Here is a 24,832-nt window from a genome sequence, read left to right as displayed (position 1 = left end):
CTTGTTGAGTAAATTCCATTTAGTCAATTCCTCAGATTAAAAAGCTTGACGAAATCATGGCTCCTGGCAGAATGGCCTACAAGCTGCTGGGAAGGCAGCAAGGTGAAAGCAGCTAGTGTTACCAAGAACGGGGCCAGCGGCAGGCCTCTCACTAGCTCCACAGCATCCTGCAGCAGACACATCATCTCCTACAACAGCAACACTCAATGGATTGTACAAGCATCTATTTTCCTTAAGGAAACTGTTGGATTCCTAGAGAAAACAAAGCCCTTTGTCCAAAATTAGTACTATAATTTCTTTCCTTCGTGGTTTCTTAACGTGTTGACCCTCAAAAATGTTCGTTAGTCTGAAGGCGATTTTGGCTGCTTCCAAGTTTGCCACTCGGGAGATGGAATTACGTTCCTCTCCTCCTTTAGTTTTTGGTATCATTGAAACCCAGACACTCCCTTTCAGTGATGCCTCTGCTATCCCTGTCTCCTTTGTGCTCAGTCATTTCACTGGGTTTAAGGCATGCTCTGTGTATTTAGTTTGCAAAAATAAAACTTTTAGTACAAATTTATATTTTGTACAAACTTTTATGGCACAAGCAGCGAATCTACTCTTTTAAGAAAATATATAAATATCCTTTTCTTCTCTACAAATATCTCCAGTACCCCACCCACTTTAAAATGTTAACTGTACAGGGTCTGCCTCACTCTGCTTTATAGCTCCCCCCCCTCCAGATCGCAGATGTACTGAGGTCCCCATTTTGTTTCTCCAAATGGCTATCTCTTGGTGTAATGATAAAATTCATCAATTATTAATCATGGTGCTTGATAAGTAGATGAAAATGCTTCCTCATAGGATTCCCTATCTATTATGAAAACTAAGGGTAGTGTTCACCTTGAGCTAATAATATTGGGATACTCATTAACACAATTCATTTTTATTGATACTTGGAAATGTTAGACAGAAATTAAAGACAATGGTTAGAGAGTTTTCATGTATATTCTGAATTTATTCTGACTTTTTAAACAATCAAAACTTCAGTGTCTTGTCTATGTTGTTACTTGATACAAAAAGAAGGCCATGCTATGAAATGGGAAGCCAAATTTAAGTTCGATATAGGAAGGGACTAAAGAACTAGTTCTTTAAAAAAAAAAATCATTCCTCATTTCTTTTGTTTGTTTGTTTGTTTGTTTTTTCGAGACAAGGTTTCTCTGTAGCTTTCTTGCCTGTCCTGGAACTAGCTCTTATAGACCAGGTTGGCCTCGAACTCCCAGAGATCTGCCTGCCTCTGCCTCCCTCATTTCTTATTAAACTACTGTATACCATTGTATAGACTTTTCATCAGTGTTCTAAAAAGTGGCAATAATTTCATGGACAGTTTCTGTACAACTTCTACAAATATTCATAGATCGCCCCATTAGTACAGCCCCCCACAAGACTATATCTCCCTATGTGATCATATATAACATGCTATATATTCAAATTATGATTCTTGACTGCACTGATTATTAGTTTGACCTAGAACAATTTTGTGGTGTCTTGAAGACAGCTTGTTTCTAGATGTGATATTTTTCCGAGGCATTATCTCAGCTTATTGTATTTTGCTTTGATTTGTCCTTTTCTTTATTCTATTACAGTTACTGGCATTATAGAACTCATTAAGTACATTGTCTTTCAAAATCCTTGAAGTATGTCTTTATATTTCCTCTATTGTTCCCTTTATTTAAAATCCTGTTATGTTGCAGTTTTCAGTGGCAAGTTTGTATTAATTCTACAGTACTTTCTAAAATCTCACTTTGATCTCTTTTCTATTTTCCTAGTTTGTAACATGCTGTGTGTGCAATCACATGTGCTCTCTTTACGTGTGGTCTTTTTTTCCATATCTAGATTTTGATAGTTCATACTAAATTGATGGGCTTTAATTGTGTTTTCACTCTGAGGTATGCAACCTACTCTACTATAGGGATCTAAATGGACTATTTCTTTAAATCACAAGAGTTAAGTTGCTTTGTTTTTCTATAATGGCTATATTATATTATGATGCTATGATCTTAAAGTGAGCTTTCTACCTCTTGATGGTCAGTGAGGCAATGATGGTTTCCTGTCACTTTTAAAAAAATACCTCCATTATTCATATATATATCACAATGATACTTTTGTTCTTACCCAGAAATGTATTTTATCTGTGGTTCTCCACTCATTTTATAAGGATTTAAGTTTCCAAAGCTAGACACAGCTTTCCTCCATTCTGAAGAGAATATCCAGCTTCTTTTCTCACAGCTAATTTTCTTGTTTGTTGGCGAGAAATCTATTTGCTTCTTTGATGATGATTTTCTTTATTTTCTTGTTTTACAAAGACATTACTTTGCCCAATTTAAAATGTTTCCCTTTCTATCAGAGCCCCTTTGAGACATTCTCATTCTTCCTCGTCCTTTATTTATGTTGATGGCTCACTGAGTAAACAGTATTGTTATTTTGTTCACTTTACATTATGTAATATATTATTACATTTCTTCATTTCTAGGAAGGCTTTTAAGGTCCTCGCCACTCAGATGATTTGCCACTAGATTATGGTTTCTCTTTGTATGGCTTCTTTATGTTATCTTCAAACTGAATGTTATTTTTTAAAGAAACCTTTAGAAAATGGCTTACCATTATTTCTCCTATGTATTGATGCCTTCTTTTCTTCTTCTGAACTCCAATTATGCTTGTCTTTGTGTTTTTTGTATTGTTCTGCCCATCACTTGATTTTTGTTTATTTCTCTAGCAACCTATTTATGATGCACTTTGCAAGATCCTACATGTCTGCCCCTGACACAGACTGTATATCGATCAGAAGCTCTTTATTTGCCCACTCCCTCTGCTAGGCTGTTCATGAGTCTCCTATTTTATTTCCCCCATGCTGTGGTTTTTGATAATGTCTTCAAGAAAGATCGGACTTTACTTTTTAAGTCTGCTACTTCACTTATCATGGCTGCATGTATCATGACTGGGAGTCTGAAAATTGTGGTTCTTTTTTTTCTTTCTTTTTTTCTATTCTTGCACTTTTTTTTGCCCTGTGGAAAGGATGATTCAGTATTAGTAATTATCAAGAAAGGAAGACTTTATCAGTTGAAAATAGTAATTGTTAGTAATTATATTCACATTTAATAGTACATATATTGAAAATATTATGACATAATACTTTTTGGGAAAAAAATATGTAATGCTTCTAGAAAAATCTACATGTCTTATTTACACTCCATTAAAATTTGAGTGATATCCTGAATTTTTCTTTTGTTGTGTAAAATTCCGTATATGTTTATTTTCATATGTATATATGAGAAATTGTAATCACAATTTTATTGCTATTTTTACTTTTTTATGATTAATTTCATTCAAGGTAATAATGTGAAGAGAAAAATACTGCCATTTTTTTGGATTCAGTGTTTGGTATTTTAATAATTTTTTTAAATAGTGTTTAAAAATCTATATTCATAGCTCATCAAATATTTTATAGTGTATGGAGTTGTAAATTGTGTGATTAATTTACAGCCTCCTTACTTTTGAGAAGAAGATCCTGTTTTGTGGCCAGAATGTCAAGGTTCAACAGAGTAATGGAAGTTTCTAATAATGAATATAATGTAACCAAAATCTCCTTCAAGTGATTGCCACAGAAAAATTAAATAGCAAACATTACACTCCCCTTATGCATCAGCCAGGAAGTGAATATGCTCATATGTTTTGAACTCACTTGTGGAGAAAAGGGTTTTCAGAATTCAGATTTTTTTCTAAATGCCTATCTTTTCTGTCCCTTAGATCTATTACAGGCACAAATTCCGAGGTTTGTTGTCATTCTTTATTTGTTTGCTTTTTTGTGTTTTGTTTGGTTTGGTTTGTTGGGGTTTTCGTTGTATTTGTTTATAACTTTTTGAAGTACCTTGAACATATTTTAAAACGGCCCTTAGTTTGCAGAATGATAGCAATCTTTTGACACTTTCTCCCATTTATCCTTATATCCTGTGAAGAGTTAAATGATTTGAAGTGCCTACCACAGATTCTACTAGAGTAGGTATACTTAAAACTCATTTGATATCTAAACCAATGCTATTGTTTCTCCATTCCAATCAATATAAAATATCTTAGCGTGGGTATTAAATGTACAAAACAACTGGATTTTAAACTGTCCTTTATATCTTTTTTTTTCTTTTCTGCAGGCTCTTAAACCTAATCTACAATGGAAAAATTCCTTTTTTACCTGTTTCTCATTGGCATAGCTGTCCGAGCTCAGATCTGTCCAAAGCGTTGTGTCTGTCAGATTTTGTCTCCTAATCTTGCAACCCTTTGTGCCAAGAAAGGGCTTCTATTTGTTCCTCCAAACATTGACAGAAGAACTGTGGAACTACGGCTGGCAGACAATTTTGTTACGAATATCAAAAGGAAAGATTTTGCCAATATGACCAGCTTGGTGGACCTGACTCTATCCAGGAATACAATAAGTTTTATTACACCCCATGCTTTTGCCGATCTACGAAATTTGAGAGCATTGCATTTGAATAGCAACAGATTGACTAAAATTACAAACGATATGTTCAGTGGGCTCTCCAATCTCCATCATTTGATCCTGAACAACAATCAGCTGACTTTAATTTCTTCCACAGCGTTTGATGATGTTTTTGCTCTTGAAGAGCTGGACCTGTCCTATAATAATCTAGAAACGATCCCCTGGGATGCTGTAGAGAAGATGGTGAGCTTGCATACTCTTAGTTTGGATCACAACATGATTGACAACATTCCTAAGGGAACTTTCTCCCACTTGCACAAGATGACTCGGCTAGATGTAACATCAAATAAATTGCAAAAGCTGCCCCCTGACCCTCTCTTTCAGCGAGCGCAGGTGCTGGCCACCTCAGGAATCATAAGCCCATCGACTTTCGCATTGAGTTTTGGTGGAAACCCCTTGCATTGCAATTGTGAGTTGTTGTGGCTGAGGCGCCTGTCCAGAGAAGATGACCTTGAGACCTGTGCTTCTCCTGCTCTGTTAACTGGCCGCTATTTCTGGTCAATCCCCGAGGAAGAGTTTTTGTGTGAGCCTCCGCTCATAACTCGGCATACACATGAGATGAGAGTCTTGGAGGGTCAAAGGGCAACACTGAGGTGCAAAGCTCGAGGGGACCCTGAACCTGCAATTCACTGGATTTCTCCTGAAGGGAAGCTGATTTCAAACGCAACACGATCTCTGGTGTATGATAACGGAACACTTGACATCCTTATAACAACTGTAAAAGATACAGGTGCTTTTACCTGTATTGCTTCCAATCCTGCAGGGGAAGCAACACAAACCGTGGATCTTCACATAATTAAACTCCCTCACCTACTGAACAGTACCAATCATATCCATGAGCCTGATCCTGGCTCTTCAGATATCTCCACCTCAACTAAGTCAGGTTCAAATGCTAGCAGTAGCAATGGTGATACTAAAATGAGTCAAGACAAAATTGTGGTGGCAGAAGCAACTTCGTCAACAGCGCTACTTAAATTTAATTTTCAAAGAAATATTCCAGGAATCCGTATGTTTCAGATCCAATACAATGGTACTTATGATGACACCCTTGTTTACAGGTAAGAAAAATATAGATATGTTGGATTATTGTTGACCATGATAGCACGGGGTTTGGAAATTACTACTGCTTTGTTCTGTTTCTAAATCGACAGCACTATTCTGTGCTGTAATTGCAGCAATTTGACTTTATATTGAATAATGTAATATATGAAATGGTGAATACATACGGGGAATTATTGTGATTGACATTATTTTAAACAGTACACATCTAGATTTAATATTATGCTTCTTTTTTTAACCTCACATAGGGGATGTGACTATCAGACAATAAGACAGATAATTTAACATTTCAAAAACATACCAGAATTTACACATCCACATGAGTATTCTTTCCTTCAAGGAAGTCACGGTGGGAAGCTACCCCATTACCCCAATGATGCTGCCACTGCCCAAAGCAGTTTTGGAATTATCTTTAGAACCTTCGGCATACTATTTTGAATATCCTCAGTGGTGGCAAATCTTCGTCTTTTGAGGGTGAGTTTCAATTTTGGAAACAAGCCTATGGAGTCAAATTTTGTCAATAAGGTGGGTGATCAAGATGGTTACTGCCACTTTTGATCAAAAACAAACTGGACGTCACTATAAAGTAATGAGACTGATTCTTTGAGTGACTGAGGTGTGTGTGTGTGTGTGTGTGTGTGTGTGTGTGCTGTCTCATGTGCTTGGGTTCTTCAGACACTTCCAAAGAGGATGTTCATTGTATTTTGAACAGTAAAACTGTCACTGGGCATTAGTATGAAAATACTCAGACAGACCGTGATGGAGTACTTGTATCTGCTAATGGATTTCTGGTATGTTTTTCTAAAGTTCAGCCTCATTGATATATAGTCACATTTGGCCAATTTTTCATTTGGAAATTCACATTTTTTTATTTCATATAATTTTACTCTTGACAGATTATTATTACCACTAGGAAACAATGTAAAGTCACAGTTTTGAAAAAAAAAAAACAAATAACATTTTTAGATGAGTTTAGTTTCTGTATAGAGAACTTAAATTTTTGAAAATAAGTTGCTTTTCATTCATGTCTGAAAATGAGATTAATTTCTTAAAATAAGTGTAAACTCATGGCAAAAAAAAAATAATAAAACAAAAAGCATCCTAGCTAGCTATGTAATCAATCCCGGGCCAGGTTCTACCTGGTTGAGTTTTAATTTCCTATCTTTAAAAAGAACGATTAGGCTAAGTGGATTCTAATATCCCTCTCATCAGTAAATGGATGTGGTGGCATACTATGACATATGAGCATTAGCAAAATGTAGTTTACTCCTGTCTCCCAGGCTCTCCACAGGCTCCACAGATGATAATCAGTGGTCCAGGGGCAGCACTGAATTCCCTACACTTCCTTGTACTGACTATACTTCCTAAGTGTTATCTCTGTGATAAGCTGCAGTTTGCTTTCAAAATCCCACAAATTGTAATCCTGTTGTGAGAAATAAATGGTTTATGATTCCGAGAACCTTGGCGAGTTCCTGAAGTGAGTGGTTTTCTTCCCTAAAATGTTTATAACCATTTCATTGAGTTTCATAGACAATCAACATTGATGTGATTAAGTGTTTAGTGAGAGCCCACAGTTAGAATACACCCACTGAATGGCAGCAGTGACTTTTGGTTATGAGTATAAGCTCTTATAAGTGTTCCGGTACACTCAGAACACACTGTCTAGCTTGTATCCTAGTTTCGTTCTTCCATAGTTTGAAATTTCTATAACTCATTTTTGGGAGAAATTATAGTTCCACCCTTTACTTCCAAATTAATTTTACTTTAAATTGTATTTGGTTTCACCTTAAGAAGAAAGCTATCAACAAACAGGAATGCAGAAAAGTCGAAGGAATCCCGAGAGATCTCTAAACCTAAAAATTTTTTTCTTGATGGAGGTTCTCACCCGAATATGGTAATTGGATGTGTTCACACTCTTACCAACAGCTTTGTGTCATCCTGTGTCCAGGTTATGGCTCATACATGCACACCACACTCATTAAAACGTATGGGGAGCTAAGGCATAAGAAATCACGATGTCTGTAAATAAAATCTGTTCATCCTTGTAACAGTAGAAGTTATTAAAGCCAGCCTTAGCAGGTACCATTCCGTAGCTTGCTTATAACTGATTTGGAAAGCAAATGCTCAGAATTGCTGTTTCATTCTGGTCACTAATGTGACTGGCAGTGTTTTCTCTTTCTTCAAATTGCCGTGCCGTCATAGAGGTGTTGTAAGTGCTAAATGGATTTGTTTAGTAGTCAGATAATGTCACAGTCACACCTTTCAAAAGCAATTTGTCATAAATGATTTTTTAGCCATGGCTTTTATTAGGAGTTCTGCTTTGCCAAGCAGTGTAATTAGAGAGCTTGTCAAGGCATGGTGCAGGCACCATTAATATAATGCAGACTGTAACAATGAGCTTTCAACTATTCTAACTGGGTAAATATAGCATCAGATCATTTTTATATATTTCATATCTGTTATAAATGTGCTTATCTTGATGAGTTCTGAAGGAGACAGAACTAAAGCTGTAATGAGTTTTTGTATATGTGTCTTGTTCTGTTTTGAATATTAACATATATTCCATTGTCCCTCAGAATGATACCTCCGACAAGCAAAACATTTCTGGTTAATAATCTGGCTTCTGGAACTATGTACGACCTGTGTGTGTTGGCCATATATGATGATGGCATCACCTCCCTCACTGCCACAAGAGTCGTGGGTTGCATCCAGTTTACTACCGAACAGGATTATGTCCGTTGCCACTTCATGCAGTCCCAGTTTTTGGGCGGCACCATGATTATTATCATTGGTGGAATCATTGTTGCATCTGTGTTGGTTTTCATCATCATACTAATGATCCGGTATAAGGTTTGTAACAATAACGGGCAACACAAAGTCACCAAGGTTAGCAACGTTTATTCTCAAACTAATGGGGCTCAGACGCAAGGCTGCACTGTCACGCTGCCCCAGTCCATGTCCAAACAAGCCATGGGCCATGAAGAGAATGCCCAGTGCTGTAAAGTCGCCAGTGACAATGTGATTCAGTCTTCAGAAACATGTTCGAGTCAGGACTCTTCCACCACTACCTCTGCTTTGCCTCCTACCTGGACTTCAAGTGCGTCTGCGTCTCAAAAGCAGAAACGAAAGACTAGCACGAAGCCAAGCGCTGAGTCGCAGAGTGAAGCTGTCACAAATGTTGAGTCCCAAAACACTAACAGGAACAACTCAACTGCCTTGCAGTTAGCTAGCTGCCCTCCTGCTTCTGTCACAGAGGGGCCCACATCTCAAAGAGCACAAACCAAGCCAAGTAAGTTTCTCACCATGCCTGTTGAGATAGCTAGAGCCAGGCATGGGTCCTCTCTCAGTGGAGGATTAAAGGAATATTATCGCGATGGTAACTCGCTGAAATTATACGAGCTGTCTCCTAAGAGAAACATGTCCATGAATGGGATGTGGACTGAGCCCTGCATTTCTGATGTTTGCTATGGAAAAGTAACTATTTCAAATGTGGAGTACATATAAGAAAGCTTTATATAATCCGCTATTTCTCTATAAAAAGAATCACAGTGAAAATTCACAGAGGAAAATGAAATTTGAAATTCTTGTCTTGTCTCTGATACTTGGTCTTCAGGTTTCTTTAAAACCTTCTAAGGATGAGGCAGGGACTATAGTACCTCCCGTTACATGCATGAAGATCACATAAGTAAATTGACAAGTGTGGTGGTAAGCAAGAGACAGGCACAGTGCCTTCCCCGACGCCAAGGCTATTATCGAGACCCTGTGTCAGCAAATCATTTTTGAAAAGTGATCACAGGGCCAAGAGATGTTTCAGTCTGTAAGGCACCAAGCCTGCTAGCCCTGACCACTTAGTGAATAGAAGCCAAAAGTGGAGATGACCAAGTTCTTCAAGTTGTCTTCTGACAGTGATGCCAGTGCCCCCACAGTCCACGCAAAATAAACATTTGTTATGTTAAATGTTCTCACAGGAAATGTCTTCCATAAAAATTAGATTTCTAGTAGTTTAAAGAGAGGTCTGTACATAAGGAATTGACATCTTAAAATGAAGGCACTGTATTACTTTCAGTGGCAATTTTGTTGTAAAGAACAACTCAATGTTTAAATTTATTACTTCAAATGAGTGTTTCCAGAAATGCTAAAGAAAGTAACCTGGTAAGAACACTCTTGGTTTGGGGCTAAAATTGTTGTAAGCTACTTCTTATTTATAACCCAGATTTTTTTTGCAGTGCAAAAGTTATAACATGAATTCATTTCGAATCCATCATATATACTAATCCATAGAAATATAAAGGTTATTGCATTTATCCCACACACATTTGTTGAATGAATGTGATTTATATTTTCTTAACCCAAGTTAGAGAATCAGAAAAAATGCAAGCCTGCTTTTACAAACAGGCGCTTGTCTTTCTCACCAAGAGGAAGCAAAACTCCTAAAGGAGGAATTATCACCTTAACAAATGGTAGAAAATTCTTTTTCTCTTCTTTGCTATAACTCTGCTTCGGAATGTTTGTCTCTTAAAGTAAATGCATTTTTTGAAGCCAAAGACTGTGGTAAATGTAATCATAACTCATTCAGCATAGGGGAAATGCAATATTTTAAAGAATATAAAATTGGGTCTATGTTTCCTTGAAAATACATTCCTGGAGATTCATTGAAGTCATGATGATTCACATATATTTAACTCTATGCTGCTGTTAAGAAATGATATGCATGGTTTTATTTTGTTTTTTTCCTTCTATTTTCATTTTTATTTTCTTTGAGACTATACATTTCTAAAAACTTAGACCCTTTACTTGGCATAGAACATCATTTTAGGCATATTATAAGTGGGTGCTTTATATATGATAATAAATCACAGGGAAGTGAGCTTAACAAAGTTTGATGCTATTTGTTTGGGGTTTGGTTTTCTTATTATTGCTTGTTTGTTTGTCTGTTTGTTTGCTTTCATATGACACAAGGTATCATGTATCCTAAGGTGACCCCAGACCCACTGTGTAATTAAGAATACCTTGAAGGTTTTCCCATACTCTTGACTCCACGGCCCAGGTGTTAGGGTTAGAGATTTGCCCATCACATCTGCCTCAAACATTACTTGCAGCTGAACTTCAGACTTTCAAATCATTAGCTTTAATTTTGCTTCTATGCATATGCAAAATATCCAACTAATTTTATTTTGTCAGAGGTACATCGTATATTACTTTCTTTTGATGCTATTAAATGAGAGGTCAAAGAGAAGCAATTGGATATAACTATAGTGCCCCTTCTCAAGAATTTTTTTTTAGAGCTTGCCCACTGGTCCTACTTTTTAAATCACATCTCTTCCTTCATTACTTTTCACTAAGCAAAGTCTAATCCTCCTTCAGTGCTTCTTTAGATAGCTCCTTGGGGGGACATATAAGGTCACCAATGTGGTCTTTGTTCATGAAAGCAAGGCACCTCTCAAGGTGGCTTGACTTTCAGCACTGTTAAAGTACTAGCATCTAACTCCAACTCTGCATTTTGAATTCACACTGCTCACATTATTTCTAATGAGCTACTGATTGGCAACACCATGTTAATAATCTCCCAATTCTGAGATTTGCCACTATCATACCAAACTTTTGAGTAGGTCAAAGTTTTCTAGTCTTCACAAAGAAATGGTTTATGGAGGACAAAAAGACCATGAAATTATATAATACAACGTAGACAAGCCTGCATGAATGCTCTAAATTGCTGGAAAAGAGATTTTACGATTTCCTTGGTTTTAGAAATGGTCATCTTGCTTATGCTTATCATGACTGGGAATATTTCATTTCTCATAGATAGTTAAAAATATGTAACAGAAGCATATGGATATTATTTTAATAAAGTCAAGAACTAATTAGTATTATAGTATTTTTGTGAGACTAAAGGTTTATTTCCAAATCCTTGAATGCTTGTCTCTTAAACATAAATACCTAAGCCTGTGTTCTAACCTTTGCAGAAGTTTTTATTTTGAGAAATCAACGAAGACTAGCCTATCAAGAAAGTCATCTGGTCTTCGTGTGCATTTACGTGAGAGCAGTTTTGCTTATGAAGATAATTAATGCTGTTTATTCCAATGACAGACTCAAAATAGATGCTTGCTTGATTGAATGAGTAAATGAATAAATACATGAGTAGCCTTAAAGATGGAGGTATTATTATTACCATAAACAACAGTTTTGACTAACTAACATTGTGATGATTGTGGTCCAAAACTGTTACCACAGCAGAGATTCTGTATTCTCCTTGTTTTCATTTTGCCATGTAGTACCTAACTTATCATATATTGAACATGCTGTTTTCTTTTTATTCTTTCTGATTATAAGCAAAACGAATATATTTTACTTCCTTTTTCTGAAATATTTAAATTTAATTTTAGTCATGTAACCTTATCAGCTTGTTATATGCAAAAACAAACATATGCTCTTTTACCTTTTACAGCATATTTTAAAAAGTATATACCCTGAATGTTTAGACAGAACATTATGTATTCATCTCTAAATGGTTTTGGTTCTTTGTGAATAGCTAAATTTGATTGAGATATACCAAAGCATAATTCAAGTGGTATCATGGAGGGGGAATAGAACCTCCAAAGTTTCCTCAGTGTTCTAGGAAATAACAGGTTTTTTTTCAATGACTGTTGTATTTTGAACCTCCAAATTGGTTAATATGTAAATCAGATGTATGAAAATGTTGAAATTAGATGCAGTGATGAGTAACCCTAACATTGTTCAGTTTATTTTTTATTGACTTCTTAAAAGAGGTCTCACTAGCTAATACATTAAACTAATTGATTTTATGTACTCTTAAGATAGAGTTTGACAAATTTTAGAACATAATTTTGAAGTATTCAGTGTTACCCATTAACACAGAAATATATCCAATAAAATATTTGTATTGTTTCTGAAATAATTCACTTTCAAAACTTTAACATAGTTCATTTCCCCTTTCTATAAAATATTTTCACTTTAGTATTTAACACTCATACAATGCTTGCTGTTAGTATAATTTCAGACATTTTTATTTGCTTTCATTGCAAATTTCATTTCATTTGCTTTTACTTAAAACAAATAATCAGGAAATTCAATAATTGCCACTTGTTTCTTTAAATTTTAATATTCCATCTTTGCTTATGTTCAGGTATAAACTTATGAAAACTTCCTTTAGGATACAAACACTTAAAGTTTCTGTGGAAATAAAAGATACCATAAGTATCGTGCAAATGTAAAACATTGTCTTTTCAAAGAAGACAGCAACTAAGCATTTGCTGTTTTCTTGGCCTCAATGATTTACAACTGCAGTTACAAAGCATGGCCCTTCCTGCTAGACCAGGGGAGGATCATTTGTTCTCTTCCTCAGACTTTTTTCAGGAGAGATATTGCCCTTCTAACTACATGCTTTTATCTAAGTTTGGTGAATTACTAGGGCAAAGTCTTCAGTAGGATTGTGGGTTGGATAGAAAAGAACTATGCTTTTTTTGTAATAGCATTTCATTTGTATTTCAATAAATAAAACTTGTCTGAGGATCATAAAAGTGAAACAGCCACACTGGACAACCTAACAGACAAGGTAGCAATAGCACACACCTTTAATCTCAGCATCCACACCAGGTTGTCATAGACACCAGGAGGTAGCGGTACATGCTTTTAATCCCAGGTAAACAAGGAACACTATAACTACAACGATCTAACCTTCAACTCCCTCAGAAACCCAAGAAAGAAAACTATAACTATAAATACCTGGTCTTTTCCTTCCTCAGAGACCCAAGAAGAAAATAATATTAATTGAGTAAGCCAGAAGTACAAGGAAGTGACTTCCAAAAAAAATATGAGTAATGACAGAAACAGTTGGCTGCCTGGACAGTCACACAAAGTTCCTCTGCCATCCATCCTTGGCCTACAGGCCTGGCATATCCTGTAGACATTTCTGAGAAGCAGGATATTTTGTGTCCTGCTTGTTTAATAAGGACCGTATAATGTTAACAGTTGAGGTAGGGATATTTTCTTGTTTCTTTTTGCCACAAAGAAAGTAAACCCCATGTAAGTTTCTTCAAAGCCCATTATGTTCTCTGAGGTAGATTGGTGTTGTCAGGGGCAGACATGTCTCATTGTCATTAAATAAAAGAAGCTAGGTTATTATAACATCTTAAAAGCCATATTCTATAGATCTCTGAAGTGTTTGAAGGTGACCTGTCTATCTAAAATATATCGTTGTTTGACCTAGGAAGTATGACTAATGTAACTACAAGTTTGATTATACTAGATAATTAACTATTAACCTATATTACTTTATTATCCTAAACAGTTAGCAATAATAACTTTCAAAGACTACAAACTTGCATTACATTGTCAAATGAGTTATATAGGTATAATACCTTGAGCAAGAGTAGAAATATATGTAAAATATGTTCTAACAAAATTAAACTCAAATTTGTATTATTATAAAATTTTGTGTAAAATATACAAGTGTCCAATCCATGTAAAACATTTAAAACTAATAGTTGTTTCGTAAAAGTAGATTCAATAATCCATCTTTTTATCTTATTATATCTATATCCTCTCCTTTTTCTTCTCGGAGTAGATTCAATAATCTATCTTTTTATTCTAACATATCATCTTTTTTCTTTTGAAATCAAGATAATATCCATATCTCCCTTTTTTCTTTTTAGAGTCTATTCAATAATTCTACCCTTTTATCCTATCATTTTCCTTCTAAGATTGTTATAGTACTATTACAGTAATGATAGTAACAATAATAATATAACCCATAACAATATTTATATCCTTTATAATAAAAGTAGCATATGACATTGAATGTCTTTTATGGGTATGAAATATGTCTTTAATGGCCTGGAGAGACAACTCAGTGTTAATTACTCTTAATGTTCTCGCACAGGAGCTGCATACAGTTCCTAGTACCCACATGGAGGTTTACAACCTTCTGAAAAGTAACATTGAAAAGACTGAATGTCTCTTCTAACTTCTTAAGGGTTCTACACTCATACGGTGCATATCCTTTCACTCATATGAACATAAATAAACATAAAATAAACAAATAAAAGTTTTAAAAAGAACAATCTCATAAAATGCATAGAGGAAAGAGGAAAGTAATCAAAGTCAACAAAACAGCAAAATTTTAGATGATTTTTAAAGTCTGGTCTATAAAACTACTCAATTCTAGACACAAAAACTAAGAATGAAAGCAAGAAAGGTTACTCAATATTGATACTATGAGCACCAAGATTTTTGTATTTACTTTCATTGTTTTCCAGAAAAAAATGACTGCTTTCAAGTAGAACAAAAGTTTGCACAAAATAAAAAGTATCATTAATATGCTCCTGGGTCTCAGCTGTCCTAGCAATATGCTGTTATCACAAGTTAGAAAGAAATTAACGGTTTATAGATTAATAGGTATGAAAGTATTAAATTATCCCATAGTAGGAATATAAATACAGTTGAAACTTCATTAAAATTTGTGACTTGTAATTATAATAAAGGATATGGAGAGTAATTGTTCTTGCTCTGTTCAGCTGTTTAATGTCAATATTTAAGAGCTAAAGTAAACACCAAATATATATTTACATTGAATATTTGAACAGATTATGGATGAATATAGTTCTATACAAATACCTAATTCTAGAAGAAATTAACTAAATAATATTTTAATGTAATGCAAATTAATAACTGCAATTACTTAAATCAAATTCGATTTTAAAGGAACTTCAGAGAAATGTTCACAAATTATATCTAACCTTTTTAAGACAATAGCCAAATGCGCACTATCTAATACATATTTGCCATTTTAAACTTTCTAATTATGTCCAATTCAATCCTGATTTTTTTCTTCTCAAAATAGTGAATGCTATGCCCATGAATGCCAAAAGAAAAAGAAAAAAATAATTATTTCTAATATGTTCCAGAGCAAACCATGAGTCTGTTGTTCTTTTAAATGTACTTATTTTGGGCGTGTGGTTACCCGCCTTTTCTCATCTGACACATATGCAGTGCAATTGATGTTATTATGATCTATATCATATCTAGTAAATTAATATTTGTATGTTTGAATAAATTGAAGGAATTATTAAATATATTTTGACTCTACCATAATCAAATTCTCTAAATATTTTTCTCTCTGTACCATTCATGGAAATCTTAATCTTTAGGGATTATTGTAAATTCAAATAAATATTTGTGCTCATTGTGTGTATATATAAAAGTTTATATTTAAAAGTAAATTAATATTTCATCTTTTCTCATATACTTTATATAATCTGATAGCTATCCTGATAGACTGTTAACCCTTTCATTATCAAATAATTAGTAGTTTTTTCATAATAACACATTATCAAAAAAATAGAATATAACCAACCAGGGTTGTGTTGAACATTTACAATCAAGTGGTATGTGTTCATAAATATTAATGTAGTATTTTATTTTTACTTTTACTTAGAAATTCATCACATAAGAATAGTTGAAGACTAAATATTAACAAATGTTTAAGATCATTTTTTTAATCTTTATGTGCTAATTATAGATGAGTTCTGTTAGCAACTTTGAACTCTGTGGTTTCTGTATGTTCATAGACAGTTCTGCAGCTGAAATGCTTATTCAGAGATAATTGGAAATAGAACCCCAACCGTCTTATTGAATTGCATTGATTCTATATTAGGAAACATTTTTATATGCTAGAAATAAATGTTGTGAAACTAATTGTTATACTATTAAATATATGATATCGCTATATAAAACCGTAAAAAATAGGACATCAAATTGCTATCATGCAAGCGACTGTTCATCTTAGTAACCAAAGTGAGTAGAGTATTAGCGCCGGAACTTATGGAAGAAAACAAGTAACGAACTGCTCATAACATTGAAAATTTCATTCCCAGATGCTTCGCTGACTAATGTTGACCAGAATGTCCAGGAAACACAGGTGAGAAGCTTTTTAATTGCTATTCATTTCAAAAACCAGAGAGACATGCCATTGTAAGTGTGAAATTTTGAATTGCTGATGTATCAGTACCCTGTCTTGAGATTGTCCATTAAATGCAGTGCTTATCGGTACAAACATAAGTATGCCTGATTTCAGTGAATTTTCCAATCACATCTGGATCTACTCCTGACGGACAGGAATGTTGTCGGGATGAGACATAGCTCTAATTATGCTGTTAGTGTGATCCTGCAGGGACTCTTATGGTCATTCCCGATTTAAATCACTTTAAGAACTATTTCTGTACACAGGGATATCTCTGTATGAATAGATGATCCATGGATACATGTGTGACGCATGCCTGACGTCATCTTTGAAAGGATTACCAAGCCATGTCTCTCCTTTTTTCTTAGTCTGGGTTGAGGTGACACGTTTTGCCCTGTTGAAAAAAAGATGAAGGTTTTCACTGATCTGTAAAATGAATGAAACCGTTTGACAGGGAAGCGTTTCGTTGCACAGGCCTTACTTGTGGCATTATTTTTTTATCAGCCACCAATTACTCTTCTTGAGAGTTTTTTTTTAATGAGAATTTGATTTCTGCAATTTTAATTGGATCAGAACGTGTGTTTCCAGAAGGGAGGAGCACCAAAGCAATCTGTTCAAACAGCTGGAAGTGTCAGCCGTTTGCCGAGGTTTGGAACAGGGAGAAAATCTGCTTTTAAAAACTGAAAACAAAGATATGTGCTTCCCTGCTCCGACCTTCTGGGAGCTTCCTTAGTGTTGGCAAGAGACTTGAACCTAGAGTGGCTCCCAGGAGCCCAAGGCGATGTCCCCAGTTAGTCCCTTGGGAAACTGAGGATAGGGAACCTGAAATGACCCCATCCTATAGCAATACTGACGAATATCTTCCATATCACCATCCACCTGGTGATGGATGGAGATAGAGACAGAGACCCACACTGGAGCACTGGACTGAGCTCCCAAGGTCCCAATGAGTAGCAGATGGAGGGAGAACACGAGCAAGGATGTCAGGACCACGGGGGGTGCACCCACCCACTGAGACAGTGGGGCTGATCTATTGGGAACTCACCAAAGCCAGCTGGACTGTGACTGAAACAGCATGGGATAAAACCGGACTCTCTGATCACGGCGAACAATGAGGACTGATGAGAAGCCAAGGTCAATGACAAGGGGTTTTGATCCTACTTCATGTTCTGGCTTGGTAGGAGCCTAGCCAGTTTGGACGTTCACCTTCCTAGACATGGACATAGGGGGGAGGACCTTGGACTTTCCACAGGGCAGGGAACCATGACTGCTCTTTGGATAGGAGAGGGGGGGGGGGGAGGGGGGGGGGGGGGGGGGGGGGGGGGGGGGGGGGGGGGGGGGGGGGGGGGGAAATGGGAGGCTGGGAGGAGGCGGAAACTTTTTTTTCTTATTCTCAATAAAAAAAAAGAAGAAAAAAAAAATAAAAACTGAAAACAGCAACAACCAAAAACTACATGCTTTCATTGACGAAGGAATTTTTTTTTGCCCCTTCCAACATCATATACATTAAAACAGTATTAATTTTCCCAGTGTGTCACAGTTTTCCCTAGTAAATTCCAACGCTAAGCCAGAACAAACATTTTAAGTATATTTTCATCCCTGGCCCTTTATTGAGTGTCTTAGAGAACAGATGTCTCAGGAGAAGCCAAGAGCAGCAAGTCCGAGTGCCACAGACGGCTCTGGCCTGCAGAGGGCGCCTTGCCTCTCCACATCGTTTCTCTGTTTCAGTCCAGTTTCCCTACTCTGCACATTCCTCCTTTCTATCTTTCATTTCCTGGGTCCTCATCGAGCGCCCCCTCCCACTCCTCCAGCCTCCTCTTCTTTCTTCTCTCTCTCTCTCTCTTTTTTTTTTTCTCCCTGCTCTATTACTTTTAAAAGTTCATTGTTGGAGTTTGGGCATCCAGTTTACCTAAACATTTAGGTAGCTCAAATAAGGGTTTAGTGCAGGTAATTGCTGTATCAAAAACATTTCAAAGCGGTGCTCAGTGTGATGCTACAGAGAGAATCGTAAGAGTGAATACTCAAGACGTATTAAAATTGCCAAATACAAGTCACAAACATTAAAACGGCATTACACATCATCATGGCTATTTCGTATCATTTAGGAGTGGAATTTAGAACTTAGGCTTTGTCCTCAATCTGGAACATCTTTGCCCTGCTTCAGAAAATAAAACTTAGTCAATGCGATAGATTCGTAAGATTATTAACAATGCGTTTTCATCACACAGAATTTAGTGTTCTTTATAGAAATGTTGAGCATGTGATTCAAACAAAACGTCAGCCACTGTCTACCGCCAATAGACATATTAACAATCCAGAACATCACGCAGTCGTTTGTCTTTCGCTACGAAATTTCCATGTGGGGCTCTGTTTCTTAGCTGAGTGAGGGGAACATAATGGAATATATCAGTCTTTAAAACGCTTTTTTTTCTGTTTTTTTTTAAACTTCATGATAAACTTTTTTTTAGTATTTTTTAAAAGATAAAACTAATACCTTAATGTCAAAGAAATATTTTATTTTTAATTTTTCTATGTATCTTCACTATAACCATTACTAAGAAATTCCAAATGGAAAAAAAAAGATGTTGATCAAATCCGTGTCAAAATCTCATTCATTCATTATCCAGTTCTCATTCAGTTTATATATGTGTGCATATATTTTTAAGTTGCTCTGTGACTTCACTATAGTATTATTGGAACATGTAAGTTATTTTGGCTATTGTAGGTTTTTGATTTCCACAGTGGTCAGCAAGATCAAGCCTTTCTGAAAGGGCTGTGACCTTCACTCTCTCACACGTGCCCTTACTGAGTGCTCCGTTACAAGTGCATGAGGGGCCCAGACAGAACATAGCCTTTGAACACACATTCACAGCTAGGGGCCTGTCTCAGGTCTTCCACACTCACGGTATGAGGTAAAGGGAATTTTTATCATACATGGAGTGTTTGAATTGTATTCTATAAAGTGCCCAGTTCTTTTTTTATTGTTCCTAAGGACCTTCTTTGACTTAATGTAGAAATACAAGAAGCCTAAAATAGTTCTATGAATTATATAAAATTAGTTTAAAATATTATAAAGATATAATTGCATGAAGCAGACTGAAGGACAAAGAGGAATGGAGTCATCATGACTTTTGTGATGATAAATACACCTGAGAGAATTAGAAAGATTTGTTTTCTTAAAAGTTCCCCAGTGAAACAGAGGAGCCCATGTTAACCTGGCAGAAAAGAGCAGTGTATATTGAAGTGAGAAGACTGGTCCTTACTGATGCTGTGTGATTGACAGTTATAAGAAGGACTTGTATGCATAAAAATAACAAAAATATGTAAGCTTTTTGTGTGTGTGTGCAAACACTCACAGGAAGTGTGGCATAGCCTTTACTAGATTAGATCAGCCTTAAAATAATTATTTTCTTTTTAATTAAATTTTGTCTACTTTATTATATTTTATTATTAAATAAGGTAATTTTAAAATTTAGACGTTTTCATAACTTCTCTACTAATGGACTTTAACTATGAAGTGACAACACCAGTTATTTTCTCAGGTTTTCTATATAAAGGATCTGAAACAAAAATAAGCTTCATTGGCTATGCATCTACTCTTCGTTATAACCAAACTCTACCAAACTATGGGGGAAAAGTCCAGATTTTAACATGTGAGTGTGTCCCTATGCACTTCACATGAGGGATATTTTACCTACAGTCAGTTGTTTGTTCAAGTGAGGAGAATTAGTACAAATTTTGAACTCTAAATAGCTCTTATTTCCTATGTAAGTTTGCTTGAAGTGTGTTTTTGTGTGTGTACGTGTGTGTGATCTTGTATTTGCCTGTTCATATTTTGTAATGAATACAGTAGAATAATCACATACTACATTTGTAAACAAGATGTAGCTTAATTTATCATGAGCTATCTTCATGCTACTTGGAAATATCTGCACAGAAGAAAATACAGAACTCCAGGGTCTACAGACAACCTATAAGAATCACTTCCTTTGCTTAGAGGGCATAACGACTCCATAGAAATTCTCCCATCTCACTTAAAGACTCTCAGAATAAAGAGAGTGATAGGAGGTTTTTAATAACCCATTCAAATGTCCTCTCTATTTGAGTATATGGCACTTCCTCTCTTTATTTTTACATTAAGAGTAGCTGTCCATAATGGTTCTGCATTACATCTTTTCTTTGTAAAATTTTGTCCATCACCTGATTATCATGACGTCAGAATTTGAATATTTTAGTCAGTAGACTATTTTTTCTTCTTGCTTCATGAATTTTTGCTTTTATTAAATTTATTTAACTTGAAATTTAGTATAATTCCATCTTATTTATTATAAAATATTTACTAATAAAATATGAATAGAAACAATAATTTTGCTATTTAATTTTATTGATATGAACTATACTATGAACATGAGATATTATAAGTAAAAGATATAAAATATTTCAAAGTACTTTTAGAATTGATTGGTTTATTTTAGGTAAAATGTATATTATAATAATATTTGAATTTAGTTAGATCCTCTGGTTCTTCAACTATCTTGAGTCATTGAATCCATCACTTTAGACACATTTAAGCATTCATTGTACCAAATCAAGCTAAAGTATTTATACTTCAGTATAGGAATAGCCCCAGTACTAATAGATTTTAGGAAATGTTTAAACATTCTATAGTTGGAAAATATTTGAGATTTATTCTTCAATACCGGACTCTAAAAGATTTTATCTATTGCATAAAAGAACAAGCTTCCAATTGTCAATGCATAAGCTTTTAATACATCATTGATAGGTACCATGAAATATAGATTAATATTTCATACACAGTATGACAACCTAAAATTTGTGCCCCCAAATAATCCATATATGTAGATAATTAAGTATTTTGAAATATTTTATTTATGTTTATTTAAGTGTTTTGCAATTTTATGGATATGCAAGATGTATCATAATAATTTTCACTTACACTGTGCTCCCTTATCCACTCCCAAGCCTGAGGACCTAAACGCCTTTCTTTCCTCCCCTTCTCCCCTCTTTACTTCATTTTTATACCCATTGATTTAGACTCAGCTTTCTAGCATAAATATAAAAAGGGGTTTATTGACTGATATGGCCAACTATTCAGTTGCTAAAATACCACAGAAAATGAAGAATGCCTCCCCACAGGAAAATGTTAAAGGCCAATGGCGTGTCAGAAAAAGGTGGGACCTCATGAGCCACCCCACAATCCATGGTACAGTGCTGATGGTCCCATTCCAGTCTGGTCTTACACAAGAAGCATATATAGTTGCTATGAGTTTAAATAGTGCAGCATGAAATACACACTTAAACAAGATAATATAATTTATCTTTATTGCAGTCATAAAATTAAGTTTAATAACTTTTACACATAAAGTTATCCCAGTATGTTCTATTATCAGTTTGGTATAAGATATCCAGTAAATTGAAAGTTTGTGTTACAATTATGCTGTTCATTTTAAAATCCTTAAGTTGAACCTTTTACAGAGTGAGGTAACCCAGACTCATAAAGATAAACGTGGTATGTATTCACTCAAAAGTGGATATAGGATGTAATGCTAAGGGTAATCAAGCTACAAACAACAATCCCAGAGAAGCTAGGAAACATGGGAAACCCTGAGAGGGGCAGACATGGAGGGTCCCAGGAAGGAAAATAGTTAAGTTCTCCTGGTTAACTTGGAGGGGGGGGTATGGAAGGGAGGAGATGTGGGATGGGAACATTAGGAATCAAGAAACCTAGTTGGATGTTAACCTTCCTAGACATGGAGGGAGGGGGGAGGACCTTGGACTTTCCACAGGACAGGGAACCATGACTGCTCTTTGGATAGGAGAGGGAGGGGGAGAGGAGGGGGGGGAGGGGGAGAAGAGAGGGGGGAGGGGGAGAAGAGTGGGGGAGGGGAAGGGAAATGGGAGGCTGGGAGGAGGCGGAAACTTTTTTTTCTTATTCTCAATAAAAAAAAAAAAAAAAAGAAAGAAACCTAGTTGGAGAAGGGACGGATGGGGAGAGCAATGAAAGAGGTATCTTCATAGACAAAGCCATTATAGGTTTAGAGAGAAACCTGGTGTTAGAGAATTTCTCAGGAATCCCCAAGGATAATAACCCCAGCCAGCTAAGACTCCTTGCAATAACAAAGGTGTCTGAAGCCCTTTCATCAGATTAGTGATTACCGTAATTGTCATCATTAAACCTGTATCCAGCAACTGATAGAACCAAGGCAGCGACCCACAGCCAAGCACTGGGCTGAGCTCCTGGAGTTCCCTTGAAGAGAGAGAGGAGGAATCATATGAACAAGGGGGGGGGGGGTGGTCAAGAGCATGATGGGAAAAAAATTGCAGAGACAGTTGATCCGAGCTAGTGGAAGCTTATGAACTCTGGACTGACAGCTAGGGGATCTGCATGGGACAGAACTAGACCCTCGGAATGTGGGTGAGAGTTTTTGTGGCTTGATCTGTTAGGGGACTCCTGGAAGTGGCACCAAGAACATCCAAGGTGCATGAACTGACTTTTTGGAGTCCATTCCTTATGGTGGGATACCTTTCTCAGCCTTGATATGGGGGGTAGAGGTCCTTGGTCCTGCTTTTACTTTGTTGACTCCCCTAGGAAGGCCTTACTCACTATGAGGAGTACATAGGCTTGAGAAGGGAGGGAGGTGGCGAGGACAAGAGGAGGGAGGGGGAACAGGACTAGTATGTAAAATGACAAACAATTTTTAAATAAAAATATTAAAAATCATTTGTATGTTATGTACTTGAAAATGCATGCTTCTTTAACATTGCCCTTCTTTTCTTCAAAAAGAAAATTGCAAAATTTTGTATTTGTGTGTGTGTGTGAGAGAGAGAGAGAGAGAGAGAGAGAGAGAGAGAGAGAGAGAGAGAGAGTATGTGTGTGATTGTACATGTGCTATGAGTCAAGATTTTTCTGTGGAGGTCAGAGAACAACTTGCAGGAGTCAATCGTCCTTAATAATAAAAATTCCATATCTAAAGTCAAGTCATTAGGCTGATTGTCTACCATCTTTTCCTGTGAGTTACATCCCTGGTTACATCCCTGTCCCCTCTTTCTTCGTGAAGAATGGAACTTATAGATATATCCTAAGTCCATGTGATGTTTGAAGCCATACTGGATGAAATTAAATCATAGTTTGATGCTTAAGTATTTTTTTTTAAATTAACTATTCAGTAAAAGTGAACACTATTCTTCATGGTCATTAAGGTTACAACAGAAATCTCATGACATCTTTATACAAAACTTTGCACAAGATAAAATCACTTAAATTTTAGAAATGTTGAACAAGTTTGGTCAAAGATGCCATTATTTAAAAAAATGCAGTACAGGCATATTTTATAGCAAATGGCATGGATCAATGAATACAATCTTTTCATTTTACCTGGGGACTGTTGAGAAAATGAAATAAGAGAAATACTAATCTATAATTTAGGTTTGATTCAAATAAATATGGAGGAATAACACACTTAGATTTGTTCTTGAAATGGTGGTTATTATTATAGATTTGCTAACTTTTAAATGATAAGGTAGTATTTTCCATATTGATGTGAGTGTCTGTGTGTCTGTTCTGTACATTGTATCTGAAATATTCTGCACGGATTTCACAGCTCAGCAATTTCTGAGTTTCTTCACCATGATCTTACTTGTTTTGTGTTTTCTTTCTTTTTTTGGTTGCAGAGGCTGGAGTCAATATGAAGAGCACCACTTCTCTCTCCCTCGAAAACAGTTGCCCCTGATATTTTTACTGGATAAAATTTGAAAATGTTTCAGTTCACAACAGCAGATTAGTGAACTGCTATCCCCGGAAGATTTGCTCATGGGAGCCAAAGTGACGACATCTATGGTGCGGTGGAACTGGCTCCCTCTCACCACGATTCATCCCCTTTTCAAACCAAATTTTTTTCTTCTGATCTACAAATATTTTTTTTAAGAAAGGAAAGAGAACAAAGCCTTCATTGGCATCAAGTTCTGTATCAATCCATCCTACATTGCCATCCATGATTTAACAGACTGTAGAATCTTGAATACTCTATATCACTTTAACAAATAAATGTTTTACTATGACACAATTTGCACATTGCCTTATTTTTGGAGATACTTTTTGCTTGAAGCCTGAATGATGGTGTGATTTCTGTAATAAATAATTATGTTTTAATAATAAACTTCTTTTATACAGAAGAGGTGAAAATATTAAGAAATTCCAATTGCTTAATAATAGTAGAACAAACATTTTTAGAGTGTACTCACGT

At 35.7% G+C, this 24,832-nt stretch overlaps 1 protein-coding gene across 2 annotated transcripts in view; it reads left to right on the top strand.

The window, feature by feature from the left end:
- Nucleotides 1-24,624, top strand: part of Lrfn5 (leucine rich repeat and fibronectin type III domain containing 5) — a 233,216-nt gene extending 208,592 nt beyond the window's left edge. For both annotated transcript variants that reach the window (XM_050138907.1, XM_050138909.1), the window contains 4 exons: nt 4,185-5,589; nt 8,167-8,879; nt 16,483-16,526; nt 24,261-24,624. In XM_050138907.1, the coding sequence (XP_049994864.1) occupies nt 4,205-5,589; nt 8,167-8,879; nt 16,483-16,526; nt 24,261-24,278 (2,160 nt within the window). In that variant the 5' untranslated portion in view covers nt 4,185-4,204 and the 3' untranslated portion in view covers nt 24,279-24,624. The remainder of the gene's footprint in view (nt 1-4,184; nt 5,590-8,166; nt 8,880-16,482; nt 16,527-24,260) is intronic.
- The last annotated feature ends 208 nt before the right edge of the window (nt 24,625-24,832 follow it).

Source organism: Alexandromys fortis, unplaced genomic scaffold, assembly GCF_014885135.2.
Source record: "Alexandromys fortis isolate MF-2015 unplaced genomic scaffold, M_Fortis_MF-2015_v1.1 scaffold_35, whole genome shotgun sequence".
NCBI lineage: Eukaryota > Metazoa > Chordata > Mammalia > Rodentia > Cricetidae > Alexandromys > Alexandromys fortis.
The sequence above is the reverse complement of the archived record's forward strand: the minus strand, read 5'-3'. Positions and strand labels throughout refer to the sequence as shown.